The sequence below is a fragment of the Podarcis cretensis genome (genome assembly GCF_951804945.1).
Source record: "Podarcis cretensis genome assembly, chromosome: 2".
NCBI lineage: Eukaryota > Metazoa > Chordata > Lepidosauria > Squamata > Lacertidae > Podarcis > Podarcis cretensis.
The window spans coordinates 114,918,724-114,940,801 of record NC_137171.1 but is presented as its reverse complement, the minus strand read 5'-3'; the positions used below and the strand labels follow the sequence as shown (position 1 = coordinate 114,940,801).

The 22,078-nt window shown below is 46.2% G+C and overlaps 1 protein-coding gene across 1 annotated transcript in view; it reads right to left on the bottom strand.

Annotated features, from left to right (window-relative positions):
- Positions 1 to 22,078, bottom strand: part of SLC44A4 (solute carrier family 44 member 4) — a 59,853-nt gene that overhangs the window by 24,370 nt on the left and 13,405 nt on the right. The window contains exons 2-6 of the mRNA XM_079961920.1: positions 11,970 to 12,018; positions 9,734 to 9,807; positions 7,829 to 7,907; positions 4,786 to 4,885; positions 2,601 to 2,729 (exon numbers count right to left, since the gene is read on the bottom strand). Of these exons, the coding sequence (XP_079818046.1) occupies positions 2,601 to 2,729; positions 4,786 to 4,885; positions 7,829 to 7,907; positions 9,734 to 9,807; positions 11,970 to 12,018 (431 nt within the window). The remainder of the gene's footprint in view (positions 1 to 2,600; positions 2,730 to 4,785; positions 4,886 to 7,828; positions 7,908 to 9,733; positions 9,808 to 11,969; positions 12,019 to 22,078) is intronic.

The following is a 22,078-nucleotide window of genomic DNA, read 5'->3' as shown; positions in this document are numbered from 1 at the left end:
GTATTGTTTTGGAAAGTGAGAATGTGACAGATCCGGCTTTAAATGTGTGCTGAATCAAATATTTCCTCCATCCCTATCCAGAAGGAGAGCAGGAAACCAAGGCAAACACTCCCAACAAGAGACAGCGGTGGCCACTAATTTGGATGGCTTTAAAAGGGGACTATAAGGCTCTCCAGGGACGCGGGTGGCGTTGTGGGTTAAACCACAGAGCCTAGGACTTGCCGATCAGAAGGTCGGTGGTTCAAATCCCCGTGACGGGGTGAGCTCCCGTTGCTCGGTCCCTGCTCCTGCCAACCTAGCAGTTTGAAAGCACATCAAAGTGCAAGTAGATAAATAGGTACCGCTCCGGCGGGAAGGTAAACGGTGTTTCCGTGCGCTGTTCTGGTTCACCAGAAGCGGCTTAGTCATGCTGGCCACATGACCCGGAAGCTGTACACTGGCTGCCTCAGCCAATAAAGCGAGATGAGCGCCACAACCCCAGGGTCGGCCACAACTGGACCTAATGGTCAGGGGTCCCTTTACCTAAGGGTCTCCATGGCTACTAGCCACAACGTCTATTTTCCACCTCTGGTGTGGGAGGCAGTATACCTCTGAATATGCTTGTGAAACATGGACCACTTACAAACGCCATCTCCAACTCCTTGAAAGATTCCATCAACGGTGTCTCCGAAAAAATTTACACATCACCTGGGATGTCAGGCGAACTAATGCCAGTGTATTGGAAGAAGCAAATATCACCAGTGTCGAAGCGATGATTCTTCAACATCGACTTCGTTGGACTGGTCCTGTTGTGTGGATGCCCGATTACCATCTTTCAAAGCAACTACTCTATTCCAAACTTAAGAATGGAAAGCGAAATATTGGTGGAAAACAAAATCTTTAAAAATGTAGTATAAGCACTGATAACTGGGAAACACCGGCCTGCGAGCGCTCTAATTGGAGAATAGCCTCAACGAAAGCTGTCGTGAACTTCAAAGAATTCAGGGAGAAAGGGAGAAACAAGCTTTGAGGAAGGCATGTGTCAGGGGCTCAAGAGCAGAAGCACGGGGAAAGGAGGAGATGGAGAGCGAAGGGGAAGAATCCGAGGGGAGCGTAGGAGAAGATGACAGTGGCCCGAGAGATTCCATGAGCCTCTCCAGCGAATCGGAAGATTCACAGAAGGGGGCGCCGGTGGCCAGGGCAAGGGGGTTCCCAAGGGGGACACCCCAGGAGCAAGGGGCCAGCGGGGACTCCCAGAGCAGCAGTTGGAAATCAGGACCAGCTTCCCCACCAGAGCAGAGTGGGGGGGGGAGAGTCCCAGGGATCGGGGCCAGCGTATCCCCCACCAGGGAGAGAAGATGAGTCAGGGCTGACCACACCTCCATCGGAGAGTCAGGCAAAGGAGGGGAGGTCAAGTCCAGCGAGCCTCCCGGAAGAGGGAAGCAATGACAGAAGTCAGGCGACTCAGCGTCAGAAGAGTCCAGAAAGGGCAATGCCCCAGCGGGCAGGAGGACCCAGAGGAGGAGAGAGCAGCGGAAGAGGTGGAGCAGGGCTAGGATCTTAAACTGGTGTCAGGGGGGAGGAGATTCAGACGGGACTTCGACGGTCTAGGGTTTAAGACATAGAGCTGCGCGCTGCGGCTTTGAAATGGAAACTGAACTTTAATAAAGACTTTTGTACATAACGACGACCTGGCGTTGGTCCTCTGTGAGCTGGGACCTTGGGGCAGCTCTGACAGCATGTTTGGCAAACCCTCACCACAATCAACTCCCACTTGGAAACCTATGTCCCCACTGTGGAAGGATGTGTGGATCCAGAATTGGCCTCCACAATCACTTATGGACATACCATTATGTCAGGCGAACTAATGCCAGTGTATTGGAAGAATCAAAGATCACCAGTGTCGAAGCGATGATTCTCTAACATCAACTTCGTTGGACTGGTCATATTGTGCGGATGCCTAATTATCGTCTTCCAAAGTAACTACTCTATTCCAAACTTAAAAATGGAAAGTGTAATGCTGGTGGTCAACAAAAGAGGTTTAAAGACTTTCTCAAGGCAAATCTTTAAAAATGTAGTATAAACACTGACAACTGGGAAACACTTGCCTGCGAGCGCTCCAGTTGGAGAACAGCCTTTACCAAAGGTGTCATGGGTTTTGAAGACACTCAAACTCAGGACGCAAGGGAGAAATGTGCTAAGAGGAAGTCATGCTTGGCAAACCCTCACCATGATCAACTCCCACCCGGAAACCTATGTCCCCAGTGTGGAAGGACGTGTGGGTCCAGAATTGGCCTCCACAATCACTTACGGACTCATTGTTAAAACAGTGTTTATGGAAGACAATCCTACTCGTCTACAAGCAATCGCCAAAGAAGAAGACCACCTCTGAATATAGTTCTGCTGGGAATTGCAAGGAGGAGAGGGCTGTTATGTTCAGGTTCTGCTTTTGGGCTTTCCATCAAGGCATCTGACTGGGCCCTGCAACAACAGGACTCCGGACTAGATGGGCCACAGGCCTGATCCAGCGGGGATCTCTTCTTACGGCCTGTACACTTGCTGAGTGGAGAAATGGGTGGGGGTGAAGAACTAACCTGCCGTAATAAAAGGTGCCAACTTACCAGGCTGGTTGTCGTGAGGTTAATCGCTGGCTGGCACAGGGTCTGGTTCCATACTTTCTCGGGTTTATCCTTTTGGATAATCTGTGGAGGCACCGCCCAGAACTTGGAAGGGCAGGACGGGACGCAGATCTGGAGAGAGGGAAAGGAAGGGTTTGCAAAGTTTATCGATTGCTTTGATCTGACAGAATTTCCAATTGTCACGTCTGGAGTCTGGGAGAAGTCAAGGCGCCCAACTTCTCAATTTCTTGGTTTTGCCCTCTCTGGCAGTTAGGGTTGCCAGCTTTTTACAATGGCCCTACTTCTGTGCCATAATCATATTTTATTTTATTTTATTTTATTTTATTTTATTTTATTTTATTTTATTTTATTTTATTTTATTTTATTTTATTTTATTTTACTTTACTTTATTTTATTTTATTTTACTTTATTTTATTTTAATGTTGCAATGCATATATGAAATCTTTACATAATGATACATATACATTATATTCATAAATTCACATTTTCACATTTCATTATGTACCCACATTTATCCATTTCTTATTTCTTGCCCTGTGTCTTCCCTCCACCTGTGCGTGACTTCCTTGTTATTATTTTATAACTTTATTATTGATTTTTCCTCAGGTCTTTATTGTCGTTCTGAATCCTTTTGGAAACTTCTTCTTGTTTATTTGTCTTGATTTTTAATTCCTGAACTGTTTTGTCTAGCTCCTTATTTTTTATTGTCAGGTCTTTTACCTGACCTTGAAGATCTATTATTATTATTTTTAAATTTTGTTCAATCTTATTGTTCATTGAATCCAGTTTATCATTCATATTCTTGTCCATGTTAACTAGCAAATCTTTCAGATCTGCATTGGGATCAATTTCTGCTGTTGAGTGTCTCCTACCTTGGGACCTGGCAGTAACAGTTATTTTAGATTGTATTTTCTTCTCAGCCATCTTGACCTTCCGTTTCTTTTTCTTATGTAGGCAGATTAATATGCTTTGCCCCAGGTTTGGTTGGTGATGTCTTTAAATAAGACCAGAGCCTCCAAGTCTGTAATATTTCAAACTGTTGGGATCCGTCAGGTTATGAATCCTAAGTTCTTATTGCTCTTATTTCATTCCTTTCCTTCCCCCCCCCCCTGTTATGGATATTCAACAAGATTTATTATTCCCACTATAGTCATACCTCATGCTACGTTTGCTTCATGTTACGTTTTTTCAGGTTGCGTCCCGTGGCGACCCGGAAGTACCAGAAAGGGTTACTTCCGGGTTTCGCCGCTCGCACATGCGCAGATGCGCAAAATGATGTCACGCGCATGCACAGAAGCAACGAATCGCAACCCGCGCTGCGAACAGGCCTCTGGAACGGATCCCATTCGCAACCAGAGGTACTACTGTATTTAACCATATAAGACCGGTCTTGAAAGACCAACGCTGGCTCCCAGTACGTTTTCCAAGCACAATTCAAAGTGTTGGTGCTGACCTTTAAAGCCCTAAACGGCCTCGGTCTAGTATACCTGAAGGAGCATCTCCACCTCCATCATTCTGCCCGGACACTGAGGTCCAGCTCTAAGGGCCTTCTGGCGGTTCCCTCGCTACGAGAAGCCAAGTTACAGGGAACCAGGCAGAGGGCCTTCTCGGTAGTGGCACCTGCCCTGTGGAACGCCCTCCCACCAGATGTCAAAGAACAAAATAACTACCAAACTTTTAGAAGACATCTGAAGGCAGCCCTGTTTAGGGAAGCTTTTAATGTTTAATAGGTTATTGTATTTTAGTGTTTTGTTGGAAGCAGCCCAGAGTGGCTGGGGAAACCCAGCCAGATGGGCGGTGTATAAATAATAAAATTTATTATTTTTATTATTATTATTAACAACAGAAGAGATAGAAGAGTCGGCTTCAAATATAAAGGATGAGCACATCAACACATTTTTCCTGCCATAATCATCATCAGCATAGCGCACAAGGGAAGGGCTGTGGCTCAGTGGGAAAGAGCATATTCCGCATGCAGAAGCCTGGGTTCAGTCCCTTGGTGGCACTCGGCAGTGCCTGGAAAGAAGGCTGATGTAATGCAATTTGAAACTTGGCAGTGGGGAGATAAAGTTGAAGGGAAACAAAACAAAATGGACGTGAGGAAGTGCTTCCTGCTACAGCCAGCTCCATCTCAGGAACCCCTCCTGAGCCCACCCACTCTTCTTACCTGCGGTGTAGGGCACTGCAATCCGCTCATCGCAGCTGATATGACATTGAAGCTTGTGGCGCACTTCATAATGTTGAGGTAGAAAACGAAAGGTTTGCCCCTGCAAAACACAGAGAGGGAGAGTGAAACAAACCCAGATTAAATAATTAAGAGGGTAGGGAGGAGAGGGGAGGCCATATCTTTTTCGTTTCTTTCTTTTTTAATTATTTAAATTTTATTAACATATAAAATACTTGCATATACATTTACACAATACACATACACAACACACTACCTTATTTTCATAACATAAAGCATACCTACTTTACTCTATATAATACCTACCTATACACTGGTACCTCAGGTAACATACGCTTCAGGTTACAGACTCCGCTAACCCAGAAATAGTACCTCGGGTTAAGAACTTTGCTTCAGGCTGAGAACAGAAATTGTGCTCTGGTGGCGCAGCGGTAGTGGGAGGCCCCATTAGCTAAAGTGGTGCTTCAGGTTAAGAACAGACCTCCAGAATGAATTAAGTTCTTAACCCGAGGTACCACTGTACTGTACATATCAACATACCTACACACCTACCCCACACGGACACCCACCAAGTGACTTCACCTCCAGCCGTTCTTGTTACACTACTTTCTTTTTCCAACTAGCTTAAACGTATTTCATTATTTCTTTAATCTCTTGACTTTGCTCTCCTTTCACTCTAATCATTTTCTGGATTCACTCAATATCTGTCAGAAATTCTACTTTTCCCACATAAATTTTGATGTACTCCTTAAAGATAGCCCACTCCTTGTTCACTTTTTCTACCATATCTCCTCTTATCCTCCCTATTAGTTCGGCAATATGGAAGTATTCCATGAGGGGAGGCCGTATCTTAGGCTCAACAATTAGAGTCCACAATTCAGGGGCCAAGGACTAAGAGAAGCTTTCTTCCCAGGGCAAATGGCAGGGAGGGGCAACGTCCACTGGGGCTGGGGCATAGACAAAAATGGGGTTAAATGCACCCTAGAGTGGTTTAACAATCATAGAACCGTAGCGTCGGAAGGGACCCTGAGGGTCATCTAGCCCAACCCCCTGCAATGCAGTAATCTCTTGGCCAACGTGTGTCTTGAACCCATGACCTTGAGATGAAGAGTCTTGTGCTCTACCAACTGAGCTATCCCAGTGCCAATCCTTTCCCCAGGGAGCTCTTAGAACCGCAACTCTGTGAGGGGAACAACTCTCAGCACCTTTGACAGACTACAGTTTACCGAATTCTCTAGGGGGAGCCATGATTGTTTAAACTGGTATCACGGTGCTTTTAACATATAGTGCAGATGCGGCCAATACTGAAAGTTGGATCATGTACAACCGCCCTGATACCATCAACGTGCACAAATCATCACAAGTCAGGGATGGAAGGAAATATCTGTTTTGAATCTTGAATTTTCCCATTCTATCTCAAATTCCTTACTTTAAAAAGTAGACGCATCACCTTGCCAACAAAGGTCCATATAGTTAAAGCTATGGTTTTCCCAGTAGTGATGTATGGAAGTGAGAGCTGGACCATAAAGAAGGCTGATCGCCGAAGAATTGATGCTTTTGAATTATGGTGCTGGAGGAGAGTCTTGAGAGTCCCATGGACTGCAAGAAGATCAAACCTATCCATTCTGAAGGAGATCAGCCCTGAGGGCTCACTGGGAGGACAGATCCTGAAGCTGAGGCTCCAATACTTTGGCCACCTCATGAGAAGAGAAGACTCCGTGGAAAAGACCCTGATGTTGGGAAAGATGGAGGGCACAAGGAGAAGGGGACGACAGAGGACGAGATGGTTGGACAGTGTTCTCGAAGCTACCAGCATGAGTTTGACCAAACTGCAGGAGGCAGTGGAAGACAGGAGTGCCTGGCGTGCTCTGTTCCATGGGGTCACGAAGAGCTGGACACGACTAAACAACAACAAAAAATCTCAAATTCAATTCTCCACACTTCTGCAGCGATGTGCAAATTTCTTTCTTTTCTTTTCTTTTAAAAAAAGTGTGAATTTTAGTGTGAATTTCTCCTAACAAATGCATTTTTGAGATGCGTTTTTTGACTAACAAGAGATTTTTCCCTAATATAATGCATTTCTGTATGGTATTTAAGTGACACATCATTACGCATCGGTTGAATGACAAAGTTTGGATAAGGGAGAATTCTGAAGGAAGGCTGTGCTTCCGGGTTCTCATACTGTTTTGGAAAGTGAACGTTTCATAGATTCACCTTCAATTTCTCCTCCCAACTCCCCCATCATGAATGCACAGTAAAAAGGATTTCTGGGGGGGGGGGAGGTGTTGGGAAACTGTGTATGTGCAGCTACTCACACAGAGTCTATTAAAGGTTTGGCAGACAGCCAGAAGGCAATCTGAAGGAGTAAGTCTGCCTGGTGATAACAGAGACATGGAGACAGCTCCCTGATTGGTCAAGCTCTCTCAAGGGAGTGATAATTAATGGCCTACTAACTGGAATGTGTGAGTTCAGAGGTTCAGAGTTCTGTGTGTCAGTGTAGGAGTTGTGAGTCGTATCAGAGAGAGCTAGAATAAGATCCGTGTTCTGTAAATAGTCCACTGTATATAATAAACACCTAACTACAAGTTCCTGGTTTCTGCTTCGTCTATCCTGTCTGCAGCTAAGTTGCCAATTGTTTCCGTGGATTCTGCATTTACTCTGCTAGGTCTGGCTAAGGTCCTGCAACTAGTCAAAAAGTTGCGAAACACCAAATAGGTTTTACCAATAGGAGGTGGGCGCAAGTCATGTAAAGGAAGAGACCGGGAAAAGGACACAGCAAATGCATAAAATGAAGAAGAAAAAGGTGAAGCAGCAGACTCGACTGTTGACAAAAGGGGAAACACGAATGTTAGAAGGAAGCAAAAACTAAAATGAGGAAAAGGAGGGGGAAGAAAATGGCTCTGCCAAGCCAAGGTACTTTTCTGGCCATGGATTCCAGCCTTGTGCGCTTACTAAACACGCTCCCCGTGACAATGCACCCTTCACAATTGGTTCCCCCTTCTTTCCCGTGGGTCTCTGTACCTACCGGTTTTCGCCAATTCCGCAATATGCTCCAGTTGAATTCCTGGGATAAATAGCCTGCCGGGGATCACCGTATAGCCAGGCTAGGATTGAGAAGAAACAAAGGATAATAGAAGTGAGGAAAAGCGCTCGCATTTTTACAGAGGCGCTGTGAGGTGGTGTTTGTGATGGGATGATGAGCTGCTTGTGCGTAAAAACTTAGTCCCTCAGGGTTTGCTCAGCTTAGCAAAACTCTGTCTTTAGCGGAGCCCTTAAGCATGGCTCCCTCAGTCGCTGGCAGAATCCGACAGTGGGCGTTTGCGGAACCTCTTCCAACATAAAAGCTCCTTAACGGAAACGCGTCTTCTGGACTCTCGGCATGACAGTTTCCGGCGAGGTGTGGGTGTCCCTATAGGAGGTCCTGAAACCTCCTCGCTGTTTTCGCTGGAAGTGTCCCAGAGCCCTTCTTCCGACTCCCTTTCCCTCGGAGCTCCTTCTCTCCCCCTGCTGGTTCCTTCCTCTGCTGTTAAGTCTCTCCTAACCTCCTTGAGCCCTTCCACCACCTGCTCTGATGGCAGTTCCCTGACAGCGTTGGTTAGGGGTAGACTCAAAGGCGGGACAATGGCCAGTGCTATTTTCATAGAAAAAGAGGTGCTGGAACTCACCATGAACACCTCCCTTGTTCTCTTATAATGGCACCTGAGAGGTGCCGGAACTTAATTCCAGTGATTTCCAGCTGGAAAAAAAGCCTTGGGACATCCTATTCCATACCCTTCATTTTTCCAATGAAAATAGGGACATCCTAAGGAAAAGTGGGATATTCCGGGATCAAATCAGAAACCAGGACAACTTCTGTAAATCCAGGACCGTCCCTGGAAAATAGGGACACTTGGAGGGTCTGTGTCAAGGATCAATACAGTATATTCTTTCAGGTCTAGGGGCATTAGTAAAATACACAGCAAGTTTCTAGCCCATAACACTGCAGTTTTTTTGTTTTTATGCTGAAGACTCTTACTATTACGGTGTCTGTAAATGGTAAAACGCGTCTTAGCACAAAGGGCAGCGCTTTGCAACTTATTTACTTCTGCTGGCACTGAACAGAGATTGTGCCCAAAATCAAGCGTGCAAACGAAAACAACCCGAGTGTTTGATTAATTTCTGCAAGACGGTTTATGACTCTTAGGTTATGTATGTGAGGCAATCATAACAATAATTCACAAAGGAAACAGGTGAAAAGAAATAAATTAAAAAGCTGGCATCAGTGTGAAGGAAGTCAACACTTTACGTTATCTGTATTTATGTGGTGTAAATGTTTAAGTTTTGTTGGTTGTAACTTTTATTGTCATTATCTAATTTTTAATTTCTTTTTATTGCTGTACAGTGGTACCTCGGGTTACATATGCTTCAGGTTACATACGCTTCAGGTTACAGACTCCGCTAACCCAGAAATAGTGCTTCAGGTTAAGAACTTTGCTTCAGGATGAGAACAGAAATCGTGCTCCAGTGGCGCGGCAGCAGCGGGAGACCCCATTAGCTAAAGCTCTGAGCCCGGCCTTGGCTGGGGAGGGCGGGGTATAAATAAAAAATTATTATTATTATTATTATTATTATTAAAGTGGTGCTTCAGGTTAAGAACAGTTTCAGGTTAAGTACGGACCTCCGGAATGAATTAAGTACTTAACCCGAGGTACCACTGTATTGTTTTTGCTTTGTTTTGGTGTTCTGATGTATCAATAAAATCTATTTTTTAAAATTAAAAAAATAGAAGAAAGAAAGAAAACAACCAGAGTGAATTTGGTTTGCATGTCATGTCCTGAAGCTGGCAGAGCTTCCAGACAAACTGCTTCTGCCTGGCGAAACAATAGCTCCCAACTTGATTCCGCCTTCCTTGCCCAAATCTCCAAGCCCTTTTGCTTTTAGCACTACTTACCCAGAATCCCCACCACGATGTAGCCAGCGATGAAAACCGTGAAGATAAAACAGCAGATAATGTCAGTACAGCTCCTGGAACAGAAGGACGGTGGGAAGACACGTATGAATAGCAGAAATGGGGATGGAGGAGTCTGCTTGGACCCCAAAAACACTCACCCTAGGCTCAGCCTTCAGCAACCTCCAGCTGTTCTGGACTACAACTCCTATTAGCCCCAGCCAGCTTGATGGGAGTTGTAGTCTAGGACATCTGGAGAATGCCTGGGTGATGATGGAAGCTGCCTGAACTAGACAGCTTAAATTCCTCTGAAGGCCCAACCCTGGAAGAAACAATTAAAACGAGGGGAGAATTACTCTAAACAAGAGAGCCAGTGTGGTGTAGTGGTTAAGAGCGGTGGACTCGTAATCTGGTGAACCGGGTTCGCTTCCCCGCTCCTCCACATGCAGCTGCTGGGTGACCTTGGGTCAGTCACACTTCTTTGAAGTCTCTCAGCCCCACTCACCTCACAGAGTGTTTGTTGTGGGGGAGGAAGGGAAAGGAGAATGTGAGCCGCTTTGAGACTCCTTCGGGTAGTGATAAAGCAGGATATCAAATCCAAACTCTTCTTCTTCTCTTCTAAACAGGCCAGATAAGTGTTGTGCGGTGAAGTTTTCCGTAGGGTTTGGGAAGGAGGAGCCAGGGGAACATTTAAGGGACTAGTCTAGTCCCCCTATTCCACTGACCACACACCACTGGGCCAGAGGGCAATTTTTCTTCACATAACTGAGTCATCACTAGGGATATTGGAGAATATAGGAGACAGGAAGCCAAAATCGCCAATGTTCCCATATCCAGAATGTGAACCAGTCCAGGGAATGCGATCAGCATTTGCTCACCTTTATTTTATCTTCATTTATTTAGTGCATTTATATCTTACCTTTCCCTCCAAGGAGCTCAATGTGGCATACAGTCACACTTTGGTTCTCAAACAGAATCTGTTCCGGAAGTCCGTTCGACTTCCGAAAACTAAGGCGCTCAAGACGTTCAAAAACCAAGGCGTGGCTTCCGATTGGCTACAGGAGCCGCAGAAGCCGTGTCGGACGTTCGACTTCCCAAAAACATTCACAAACCAGAACGCTCATTACTGGGTTTGCGGCGTTCAGGAGCCAAAACTTTCAAGTTGCAAGGCGTTTGACAACCAAGGTATGACTGTGCAGGGTTTTCATCTTCCTTAAAGTGGTACCTCTGGTTACGAATTTAATTTGTTCCAGAGGTCTGTTCTTAACCTGAAACCGTTCTTAACCTGAGGTACCACTTTAGCTAATGGGGCCTCCCGCTGCCGCTGGAAAACGATTTCTGTTCTCATCCTGAAGCAACCCGAAGTACTACTTCTGGGTTAGCGGAGTTTGTAATTCAAAGTGTTTGTAACCCGAGGTACCACGGTATTTAATCCCACAGGGTTTGAATCCCCACACAGCGATGAAGTTCACTAGGTGACCTTGGGCCAGTCAGAACTTCTCAGCATAACCTACCTCACAGGTTTAGTTTTAGGTAGGTAGCCGTGTTGGTCTGCCGTAAATAAAAAAAAAATCCTTCCAGTAGCACCTTAGAGACCAGCTAAGTTTGTTTTTGGTATGAGCTTTCGTGTGCATGCACACTTCAACTTCAGTGTGTGTGCACACAAAAGCTCATACCAACAACAAACTTAGTTGGTCTCTAAGATGCTACTGGAAGAAATTTTTTTTATTTTGTTTTGACTACCTCACAGGGTTGTTGTGAGGAAAAAATGAGGAAGGGGGGAACCATGAACGAGCCCCTTGGAGGAAAAGGCGGAATATAAACGCAATCAAATAAACAGATGGGAAATTTTTCAGTTTTATTCACACTTTCCCCTAATTTATGTGTTTTTTTATAAGCACTGATTGGAAAACAGCATCATAACATTCGGGTAAGGGAGAACTGTGCAATATGGCTGCGTCTCAGTTCCTGTATTGTTTCAGAAAGGGTCAGTTGGATAGACCTAGCTGCAAATGTAATAATAATAATAATAATAATAATAATAATAATAACAACACATTCCTAGTCAAGGGTGATGGTAGCTGTCATCTGGCAACATCTGAAGGGCTCCCTGCAGTTGGAACCTAAGCCTGCCCATTCTCCTCTTAGGCCGCCTTGCCTCCCGGCCGCTTTCAAAAACACCACACAAGTACTCCAGATTGCAGCCAATTCACCTGCCCATGCGCAAAGCGTTTCTTACCTATTTTTGATGGGGCCGTGGAAAGTCGGGTCATGTTTCAACTTGTCCCCTGGTGAGAGAGAGATGGGGGTGGGTAAATCGAGGACAGGAGGAAATATCTACTATGTCCCAGCAAGAAATGTGGAGGCTATGGAATCATAGAATTGTAGAGCTGGATGGATGGGACTCCCAGAGTTCATCTACTCCACCCCCTGCAATGCAGGAATCTTTTTGCCCAATGTGGGGCTCGAACCCACATCCCTGAGATCCAGAGCCTCATGCTCTACCAACGGAGCCATCCATGGGTTTATGTAGGTTTTACTGTTTGGACCCAGAGCTACCGCAAAGCCTTTGGAGCAACATTCTTTCCCCTCACCATGTCAGTTATAGAAAAGTATTTAATTTTACAATTAACATTTGTAAAAAAAGCCTGAAGCCTTTTTGTTAGGGATTGTAGGGAAAGACCTGCCAAGGAAACTGAAAAACATCTTTATGTACGCGACAACGACGCCAAGAGTCTTAATAGCGCAAAAATGGAAGAATGAGGAAATCCCGACCAAAGAACTGTGGCAAGAGAAATTGATGGACTATGTGGAATTGGAGAAATTGACACACAAACTACATGGTAAGGACAACTGTGACCTTAAAGAAGAATGGGAACCTTTTACAAAGTACTTAAAGAAACAACAAAATGAACTGGACTCCTTGGCAGGTTTTGAACAAACATACACAAACTTTTTATTGGTAACATTAGATAGATAAATTAAGGATCTTTACAATTTTATAATACACAGAGAATAATATGTGCTGAAAAACCAGAGAGAGGAGCTGAGGGAAGTCTGGGGAGGGGAGGGTGGTTTTTTCTTTTTGGGGGGAGGGGGGAAGGGGAAAAATGGGGGGGGAATGAGGATGATGTATTTTGGATAAATTGTTATGTTGAATTCCTTAATTTTAAAAAAATTAAAAAGAAAGAAAAGAAAAGTATTTCTCGAAAGGTATGAATCCCAATCAGTTGTGCTTTATTCACAGGGCCAAAGGTCCCAGGGCCTGGAGGCAGCATAATAACACAGCAAGGCAGCCCTAGAGCAGCTTGCCATTCTGCAACAAGAGCAGAACTTCAGCAGGCAGTTGGGTTGCACGTAAACTGGAAAACTGGTTCCCTCCTTCGAGGAGAAACTAGCCAAGTTGCCGCAACCAGCTGCTTCCAGAAGGTGGATGGTTCTAATTCAAGCCAAGGAGCTGCCACTGCCTGGCTGCTGCCCTGCCATAAGCCTCCTGGGCTAGCGGCCGGCCTGTTATGCGGTGCAGTAGGATGCAACAAAGACTGGTTGGTAAACAACCACAGCCTTCCCTGAATGTCCAGAGTCCCTTGTGGTTGCACAACCCAGGCAACTCAAGAAGCGTCTTCTCCAGATTATATACTTGCCTTATTTCCCCCAGTGTCAAATTGCCATGCAAATATGGCCCGATGGAAAGACTGCTTCTTTCTGTCTTGCTGGGAACGTAATCTTTTTATTCATGGGTAGGCAAACTAAGGCCCGGGGGTCAGATCCGGCCTTCTCAATCTGGCCTGCGGACGGTCCGGGAATCAGCGTGTTTTTACATGAGTAGAATGTGTCCTTTTGTTTAAAATGCATCTCTGGGTTATTTGTGAGGCATAGGAATTCATTCATTATTATTTTTTTCAAAATACAGTGGACGCTCGGGTTGTCAACGTGATCCATGTGGGATGCACATTCGCAACCCGCAGCGTCCACAACCCGCAGCAGAGTGTTTGTGCACGTGCAAAGTGTGATTTAGTGCTTCTGTGCATGCGTGGCCGCCAAAAACCGGAAGTAACCTGTTCCGGTACTTCCGGGTTTCGGTGGTCCGCAACCCGAAAAAACGCAACCTGACATGTCTGTAACCCGAGGTATGAGTGCATAGTCTGGCCCCCCACAAGGTCTGAGGGACAGTGGACCGGCCCCCTGCTGAAAATGTTTGCTGACCCCTGTTTTTATTAATGCCTCTGGCATCTCCCACCCTTGCATGTTCATCCAGCTGCTGGACTAAGCTGACACCTCTCTGAGCCGAGACTCATGCCGCTTCTGGTCTGTTTTCCTTTCTGTAATGCTCAAATCCAGGGCTAGCCAACATGGTGTCCTCTAGACCTGGCATGTCCAACTCCCAAGAGACTGTGATCTACTCCCAGTATAAAAAAACTGGCAGTGATCTACCCATTGTCATTGGAGGGAGGAGGAGAGTGCGTGCGGTGGGTGGATTGCCCAGAGTTGTTGAGCTATTTTGGGGAAGGATTGCACAGACTGTCCGCGGGCCAGATCCAGAAGGCAATTGGGCCTGATCTGGCCCTTGGACCTTAGTTTGCCTACCCATGCTATAAGGCTTCTGGGCACAGAGAATCTCACAATAGCTTCGATAACACTATCCAACCATCTTGTCCTCTGTCGTCCCCTTCTCCTTGTGCCCTCCATCTTTCCCAACATCAGGGTCTTTTCCAGGGAGTCTTCTCTTCTCATGAGGTGGCCAAAGTCTTGGAGCCTCAGCTTCACGGATACCCACCCTAATCTGCGGGGAAGTATTGTCACAGCCAAGCCAAACCTCACTGGGAATGATCCAGTTGCCTGTAGGAAAATGGACCCTAGCACAAGAGCACTCTCCTGGCCCGAGGTTTCCAGCAACTGGTGTTCAGAGACATTACTGCCTCAGACTGTGGAGGCAGAGAAAAGCGTTCATGGCTATTATTAATTGATAGCCATATCCTCTGAGAAAGACCCAGTGCCTGGAATTGTCCAGTTTCCTAAGTAGATGGAGCAGAATTTGGGCCGTGCCCAAATTCACTTGGAGGAGTTCAATGGCAGTGCTGATAGCGAAGCTATTAGACTCAATTAGCAAGAGATAAGCGAGGGAGAGCTGTAAAACTCAAACCAGGAAATAGCCACTGTAATCAGAGCCATGGAGGGCGTCAGGTGCAAGAAAAGACTATAGCAGCCGCCGATGTGGAATACAAAAACATCACTGACAATAAGCTTCTTCCCTGGAATGGCATCAACCCTCAGGTATTGGCTGAGCACCTGGGGTCTTTTGCATATAGCACACACACCTGGGCATTTTCATTTTGGTACTGTGCCAAACTTGGAAGCTGATACCCACATGCAAACGTTCAGTGCTTCAGTCGCATCCATGAATCACCTGCAAGGACTGCCACCAGTAGTGTCCCCTTAACCTAGGGGTCAGCAAACTTTTTCAGCAGAGGGCCGGTTCACTGTCCCTCAGACCTTGTTGGGGGCCAGACTATATTTTGAAAAAATAATAATGAACGAATTCCTATGCCCCACAAATAACCCAGAGATTTGTTGTTGTTTAGTCGTTTCCAACTCTTCGTGACCCCCTGGACCAGAGCACGCCAGGCACTCCTGTCTTCCACTGCCTCCCGCAGCTTGGTCAGACTCATGCTGGTAGCTTCGAGAACACTATCCAACCATCTCGTCCTCTGCTGTCCCCTTCTCCTTGTGCCCTCCATCTTTCCCAACATCAGGGTCTTTTCCAAGGAGTCTTCTCTTCTCATGAGGTGGCCAAAGTATTGGAGCCTCAGCTTCACGATCTGTCCTTCCAGTGAGCACTCAGGGCTGATTTCCTTAAGAATGGATAGATTTGATCTTCTTGCAGTCCATGGGACTCTCAAGAGTCTCCTCCAGCACCAGAATTCAAAAGCATCAATTCTTCGGTGATCAGCCTTCTTTATGGTCCAGCTCTCACTTCCATACATCACTACTGGGAAAACCATAGCTTTAACTATATGGACCTTTTTGCAAGGTGATGTCTCTAACCCAGAGATGCATTTTAAATAAAAGGGCACATTCAGTGTAAAAACACACTGATTCTTGGACTGTCTGCGGGCTGGATTGAGAAGGCGATTAGGCCAGATCCGGCCCCCGGTCCTTAGTTTGCCTACCAATGCCTTAAACTCTCTGCAGCATAAGAAAAGGACGGCTCCCTGGGGTGGGCTCTCAATAGGTGGGGAGTCATGTTCATTTATTTTAACTGGTTTGCTAATACACTTTTCAGGGCGCATAGCCCTCCCCAAGACAGATCGCAACACATAAAAACATCATTGATAAATACGAGAAGCTCCAACATCAAAACCATCGGCTAAGGAAATGTGGGAAGCTGCCTTATACCGAGTCAGACCATTGCTCAGTATTGCCTGCACTGGCCCGCAGCACCTCTCCGGGATTTCTGCTGCCGAGGTTTTCTCCAGCTATAGCTGGAGGTGCCAGGGATCAAAACAGGGGCCTTCCCACATACAACAATAAAATAAAATAAAATAAATGCCATGGGAAGCCTTCCATGAGATTCTCAGTTCAGCCTTCTCGGTTATATGCCTGGTATGGAGTTCTCCTATGAAGAGCTTCACAGCTACACTTTGGATGAGGGGACATTTCTAGGCAGCCTTTGGGTAGGTTCCCATTAGTAATAAATAAATTATTATTATTATTATTATTATTATTATTATTATTCATTACTTATACCTCACCTATCTGGCCAGCCCTCCACAGCCACTCTGGGCAACTCCCAACATAATAAAAACACGATAAAAACTTTGCTAAACAGGGCTGACTGCAGATGTCTTCTAAAAGTCAGATAGTTATTTATTTCCTTGACATCTGATGGGAGGGCATTCTACAGGGCGGGCACCACTACCGAGAAGGCCCTCTGCCTGGTTTCCTGTAACCTCACTTCTCGCAGTGAGGGAACCTCCAGAAGGCCCTCGGCACTGGACCTCAGTGTCTGGGCTGAACGATGGGGGTGGAAACGCTCCTTCAGGTATACTGGGCCAAGGCCATTTAGGGCTTTAAAGGTCAGCACAAATGCTTTTAATTGTGCTTGGAAACGTACTAGGAGCCAATGTAGGTCTTTCAGGACTGGTGTTGTATTAGGGGAGTGGTGTCCAGACTTTTTTCAAAGAGGGCCGGATTTGATGAAGTGAAGGGCCGTGAGGGCCAACCAAAGGGCTAACCAAAGTTGTTGATTTTTTTTAGGATTGAGCTTTTTTTAGGATTGAAGTTGTTGAGGGTTTTTTAGGATTTTACCCCAGGAAATAAACTGCCACAGGGGCCGGATTAAACTGACCGGCGGGCTGGATTAGGCCCCCGAAATGGACTTTGGACATGCCTGTATTAGGGCTTGCTCTGCATCCAGGTCGCTCCCACTGCTAGATTTTGAAGCAGAGCACACACACACACACACACACACACACACAAAAACACACATGCAGTAGCCGCAATCTTTAGTAATCCTTTGCAAAGAGGTAAAGGGTTCCTTCCCTCATGGTAAGCACAGAAGCGGGGAGGTTCTCTTCACAGAAAGCACATAAGGGAAACAGTTGCCTCCGCCCAGGAAGCATAGAAGGAGATCCCACAAATCTCTCACAAGGAGATTTGAACACTTTGAAGCCAAAATCCGGGACGCCATCTCCCCAGACGCCACCTTCCCATGTTTGTTTGCTTTTTAAATCACAAGATAAACAAAGAGTCAGTTCCAACTTGACCGGTGTGATTTACTGCCGGCTTCCTTCTGACCCCCACTCTATGCTGACTTTAAGGGCAGCCCCACATGTGGCATGTTGTAGTAGTCAATACAGGCAAGAACGGATTGTAAGCCCCACCAATTCAAGCCCTCCCCCTTCCCCCCCCAAGACTTGACCACAGGATGTACAGTGGTGCCTCGCAAGACGAAAAGAATCCATTCCGCGAGTCTCTTCGTCTTGCGGTTTTTTCGTCTTGCGAAGCAAGCCCATTAGCGGCTTAGTGGATTAGCGGATCAGCTGATAAGCGGCTTAGAGGATCAGCTGTTAAGCGGCTTAGCGGATCAGCTGTTAAGCAGCTTAGCGGCTTAGCGGATCAGCTGATAAGCGGCTTAGCGGCTTAGAAAAAAAGGGGGGGGGAACCTGCAGGAACTCGCAAGACATTTTCGTCTTGCGAAGCAAGCCCATAGGAAATTCGTTTTGCGAAGCACCTCCAAAACGGAAAACCCTTTTGTCTAGCGGGTTTTCTGCCTTGCGAGGCATTCGTCTTGCGGGGCACCACTGTAATCCCTTACCCCTTGACCTGCGATTGCCCTGCGCATTTCCAGCACACTGCATTTATCATACAGAAGAAGAATAAATCATAGTAATTACAATGCAGCAAGAGGAATGCTATGGGCGGTCATTAGTTTGCTGTTGACTGCAAATGCATAAAATGAATGGGTACAGCAGGGCAATGAGCGTTCCAGGCGTTCCCTAGAGAGGAAGGTTTTCCCTCTGCAGGCTGCTCAGCACGGGAAACTTAACACTCAGATTTCTAGTCCGAGAAGTTTGTCGTCAGAGACGTGGCCTGCAGCAGGCTACTCTACAATTCAAGGGCCAATACCTGGTCACCGGTGCATAGATGAAGTCCAGTTCAGCTAAGGATTAAACGCTAGGTTTGTACATTGTAAAGTTCCTCAACTGCTTAACTTGTTGTTGATTAGTTGTTTAGTCGTATCCAACTCTTTGTGACCCCATGGAGCAGAGCACGCCAGGCACTCCTGTCTTCCACTGCCTCCCACAGTTTGGTCAGACTCATGTTTGTAGCTTCGAGAACACTGTCCAACCATCTCGTCCTCTGTCGTCCCCTTCTTCTTGTGCCCTCCATCTTTCCCAACATCAGAGTCTTTTCCAGGGAGTCTTCTCTTCTCATGAGGTGGCCAAAGTATTGGAGCCTCAGCTTCACGATCTGTCCTTCCAGTGAGCACTCAGGGATGTTGTAATTCAGGCTCGGTCAGAAGTATGTGCCTATCTCTCCAGGCACCGGCTGAATTCTTTCGACCTCCCTCCGGCGACTCCCGGCAGGAAAAACACACGAGGTCCGTTCCGGCGATTTTCCTCAGGCTGTGAGAAAAACACACCAATTGCTTCTCCTCCCTGCTCTCCAGCATATCCCCAGGGAGGGGAATCAGACTCAGACAGAAATGTATCTACATTGCTTTTATTCCTGTCTTTCACTTCAGTACAAAGAAAACATGTCTGCTCTCTTCAACAAACAGAGAGAAACTCCAAACTCCACCTATGTACATCCTGTACAGGTCATATGACACACACACTGAGCTAACATCTGGTGCTCAGTACAGAATGGACTGCCCCTTTGTTTCCATGGCAACAGTCACATACATCCTGTCTGGCTTTGCAGCCACAAGCAGCTGACTGAGCAGCTGGAGCCTTTGCTTGCTGCAGCATTGCTGCTTTAGAATAACATACTCCCCCTAAAGTATCAATGCGTGCTGCGAGCAAAGCGTCATCCAGAGAAGAAAACAAACAGTTGTTATATGTATAACACTCCCCTGTTGTTTCAGTTCCACCCTTGGAACTACCCGCCACTGGTTTTACCAATGTACCTCTCTGGTTGTGTGACTTCCAAGGAATGAGTGCTTCTGCATTACCTTGGTTAGCAACTCTCTGTTGTGCCTTTGTCTCTGACTCAGACACAGCTTCAATTTGACCTTGGTCGTTTACAACAGCAACACATGCAATAGCTTGGTTGGCATACTCTTTTGAATACCTCGTGGGTGGTACACCCTTCGTTGCTCTTTCAGACCTACGTAAGAGGTGCTGCTCTCCCTTGCTTTCTGGTTCAGCCTCTGAACTCTCTGAAGAACCAGTACTTAGTTTAATCAGTGGTTCATCCTCCTCTTCTGAGGGTCTAGTCATTACGTGAGATTTCCTCTCAATGACTGTGACAACTGAGCTGTCTGAGCTATCGCTGTCATCATCAGTACTACTGAACTCAATAAGATCAAACTCATCATCATCATCATCAGAATCATCATCATCACCTGTGGGAAATGTGTGAACAATTACTCTCTCCTGTTCAGGAGCACTCTCTAGAAATTTTGTGAGAATCACCTTACCAGATTCAGACAAAATTACTCTGTAGAGACCCTTTTCATAACCCACAAAAATGCCTCTGGCATTCTTTACTCCACCTGGAGCTTCTGTCCTCACATGAGACCCAAAAACCTTGAAATGGGCAACAGAAGGTTTTCTGTGGAACAGTTTCTCAAAAGGAGAACATCCCAAGTCTTTTGAAACCTTTCTCAACCACGTATAAGTATATGACATTAGCGACTCAGCCCAGTACTCATGTGGCAGATGTGAACTAAGCAATTGCGCTTCCATTCCCTTTTGCAATTCTTTGTTCACCCTAACACAGACACATCTGTTCCAAGCTTCTTCGGAAGCTGCAATTTTGTGTCTTATCCCTTTCTTCTTCAGGAACCTCTGGAAATCCTGTAAGAGAAAAATTGGCTTCTCATCTGTGCAAAGACAATCTATGTCAGCATCATGCATATTTTTTAACCTTGTCACAAAACTGTTTAAACCTTTCTAAGGCTTCTTTCGGTCTCTCCAAAAGATAAATCCAGACAAAACCTGTAAAAGAATCAACACATATTAGGTAATACTTTGCATTGCCTCTAGATGGTGCTAGAGGACCAATCACATCAGCATACACCCGCTGAAATGCCCTGTCGACCCTTGAGGTGACCTGCTTGGCGCTCTTCTCGGCTACACCTGCAAAAGAAATCATGTTAGAATCACAAGAATTACATTCCATGTAATCACTTTGATCAAAAGTCAACAAATACAGTCCATCTTTCTCTTTGGCAGAAAGATACAACTCTCCATCCTTGTAGATCTCGCAGTGTTGATCATCATAGGACAGTTTTAGTCCCTTCTTGGCAATCTGCGAAACGCTGAGCAGATTGTACTTCAACTCTGGAACCAAATAAACATCATTTATAGTCAAGTTCAGACTTTTAAGATACACAGTCCCAATTCCGGTGGCTTCCACCTCTCGACCGTTGGCTTGTTGTACAACGAAGCTTTGCTTCTTAAACGACGAAAACAAATCCCTGCGATGGGTCATGTGAACCGTCGCTCCCGTGTCTAAAACGAAGGAATTCCCCACTTGTGGTGTGGCTTTTAAGGACATCAAAGCCTTTGCAGGCTTCGCCTGTGACTTGGCATGACTTCTGCCTGACGCCTCAGACTTCGTGGAGCTTCCCTTGGCTCCTTTGTTCTGACATGGCTTCCTGCAGTTCCGCTGAAGATGCCCAGTCTGTCCACAATTGTGGCATCGGACAACGTTGAAAGCTACGGCGTCTCCTCCAGTAGCTACAGCAGTGGGGGTGTCTGAACTCCGTTCTTGTCTCCCCCTGTCCTTCACTTCCAGGGCGGCAAGCCTGTCCTGTTCGTTCAGAACCACGGCAAAGACCCTGTCCGAAGTTAGATCTTGCGCTGGGAGAGACCCCAGCTGACTGGCAACCGTTTTGTAAGTCCGATTCAGGCTGTTGATCACCATGAAGCAAAACACTTCCTCATCCAGATGGAAATTGCGTTCCACCATCTGCTGACGCAGAAATTTCATTTCCGTCAGGTGCGCTTGAACATATCCATCAGGCGCAAGCCTCAGGTTAGTCAGCTTTTCAAAATACAGCAACGCTGAAGAACCTGCATCTCTCTGATGTGTCCTTCTCAGCGTGTCCCAAACATCTTTCGCGTGCTCTAAATCTTGTATATGAATAAGCTGAGAGTCTGACACGCACAGAATTATAGCAGTTCTGGCCTTCACATCCTGTGACTCCCAAACACGCGTTGGTGCTGCAGGGATGGGGTTCTCAATCACCCCAAACAGTCTCTGATTCTGCAGCAAGGCCTTCATCTTAATAGACCAAGATGCATAATTGTCACTGGTCAAAAGGGGTGGGGAAGGCAGGCCTCCCCCCTTCTTGGCATCCATTTTGAGTCCTTGCATTGACTCTCAAACACAAGCCTCTAAAATCCAATAGCTGGCTTGTTTACACTCTGTGCACCTGGCAGCAATAACACTGGCCGCTTGGAAAGTCCCTTCCAACAGTTCCTTTGTAAGGGCCTAGTCAAAACACGAGCTGTTTTAGCCTCTCTGGGCACAGCCTGACTTCCAGCCCTTATCTTGAAACTGGCCTGCGTTGCTAAGCAACCACATTCCTTTCCTTGGACAGGAAAAACCACAAGAATGTCTGGAATGCAGACTCTTTTCTCCCGGAGCTGTTTTTCCCAAACGTTGCTCCCATGA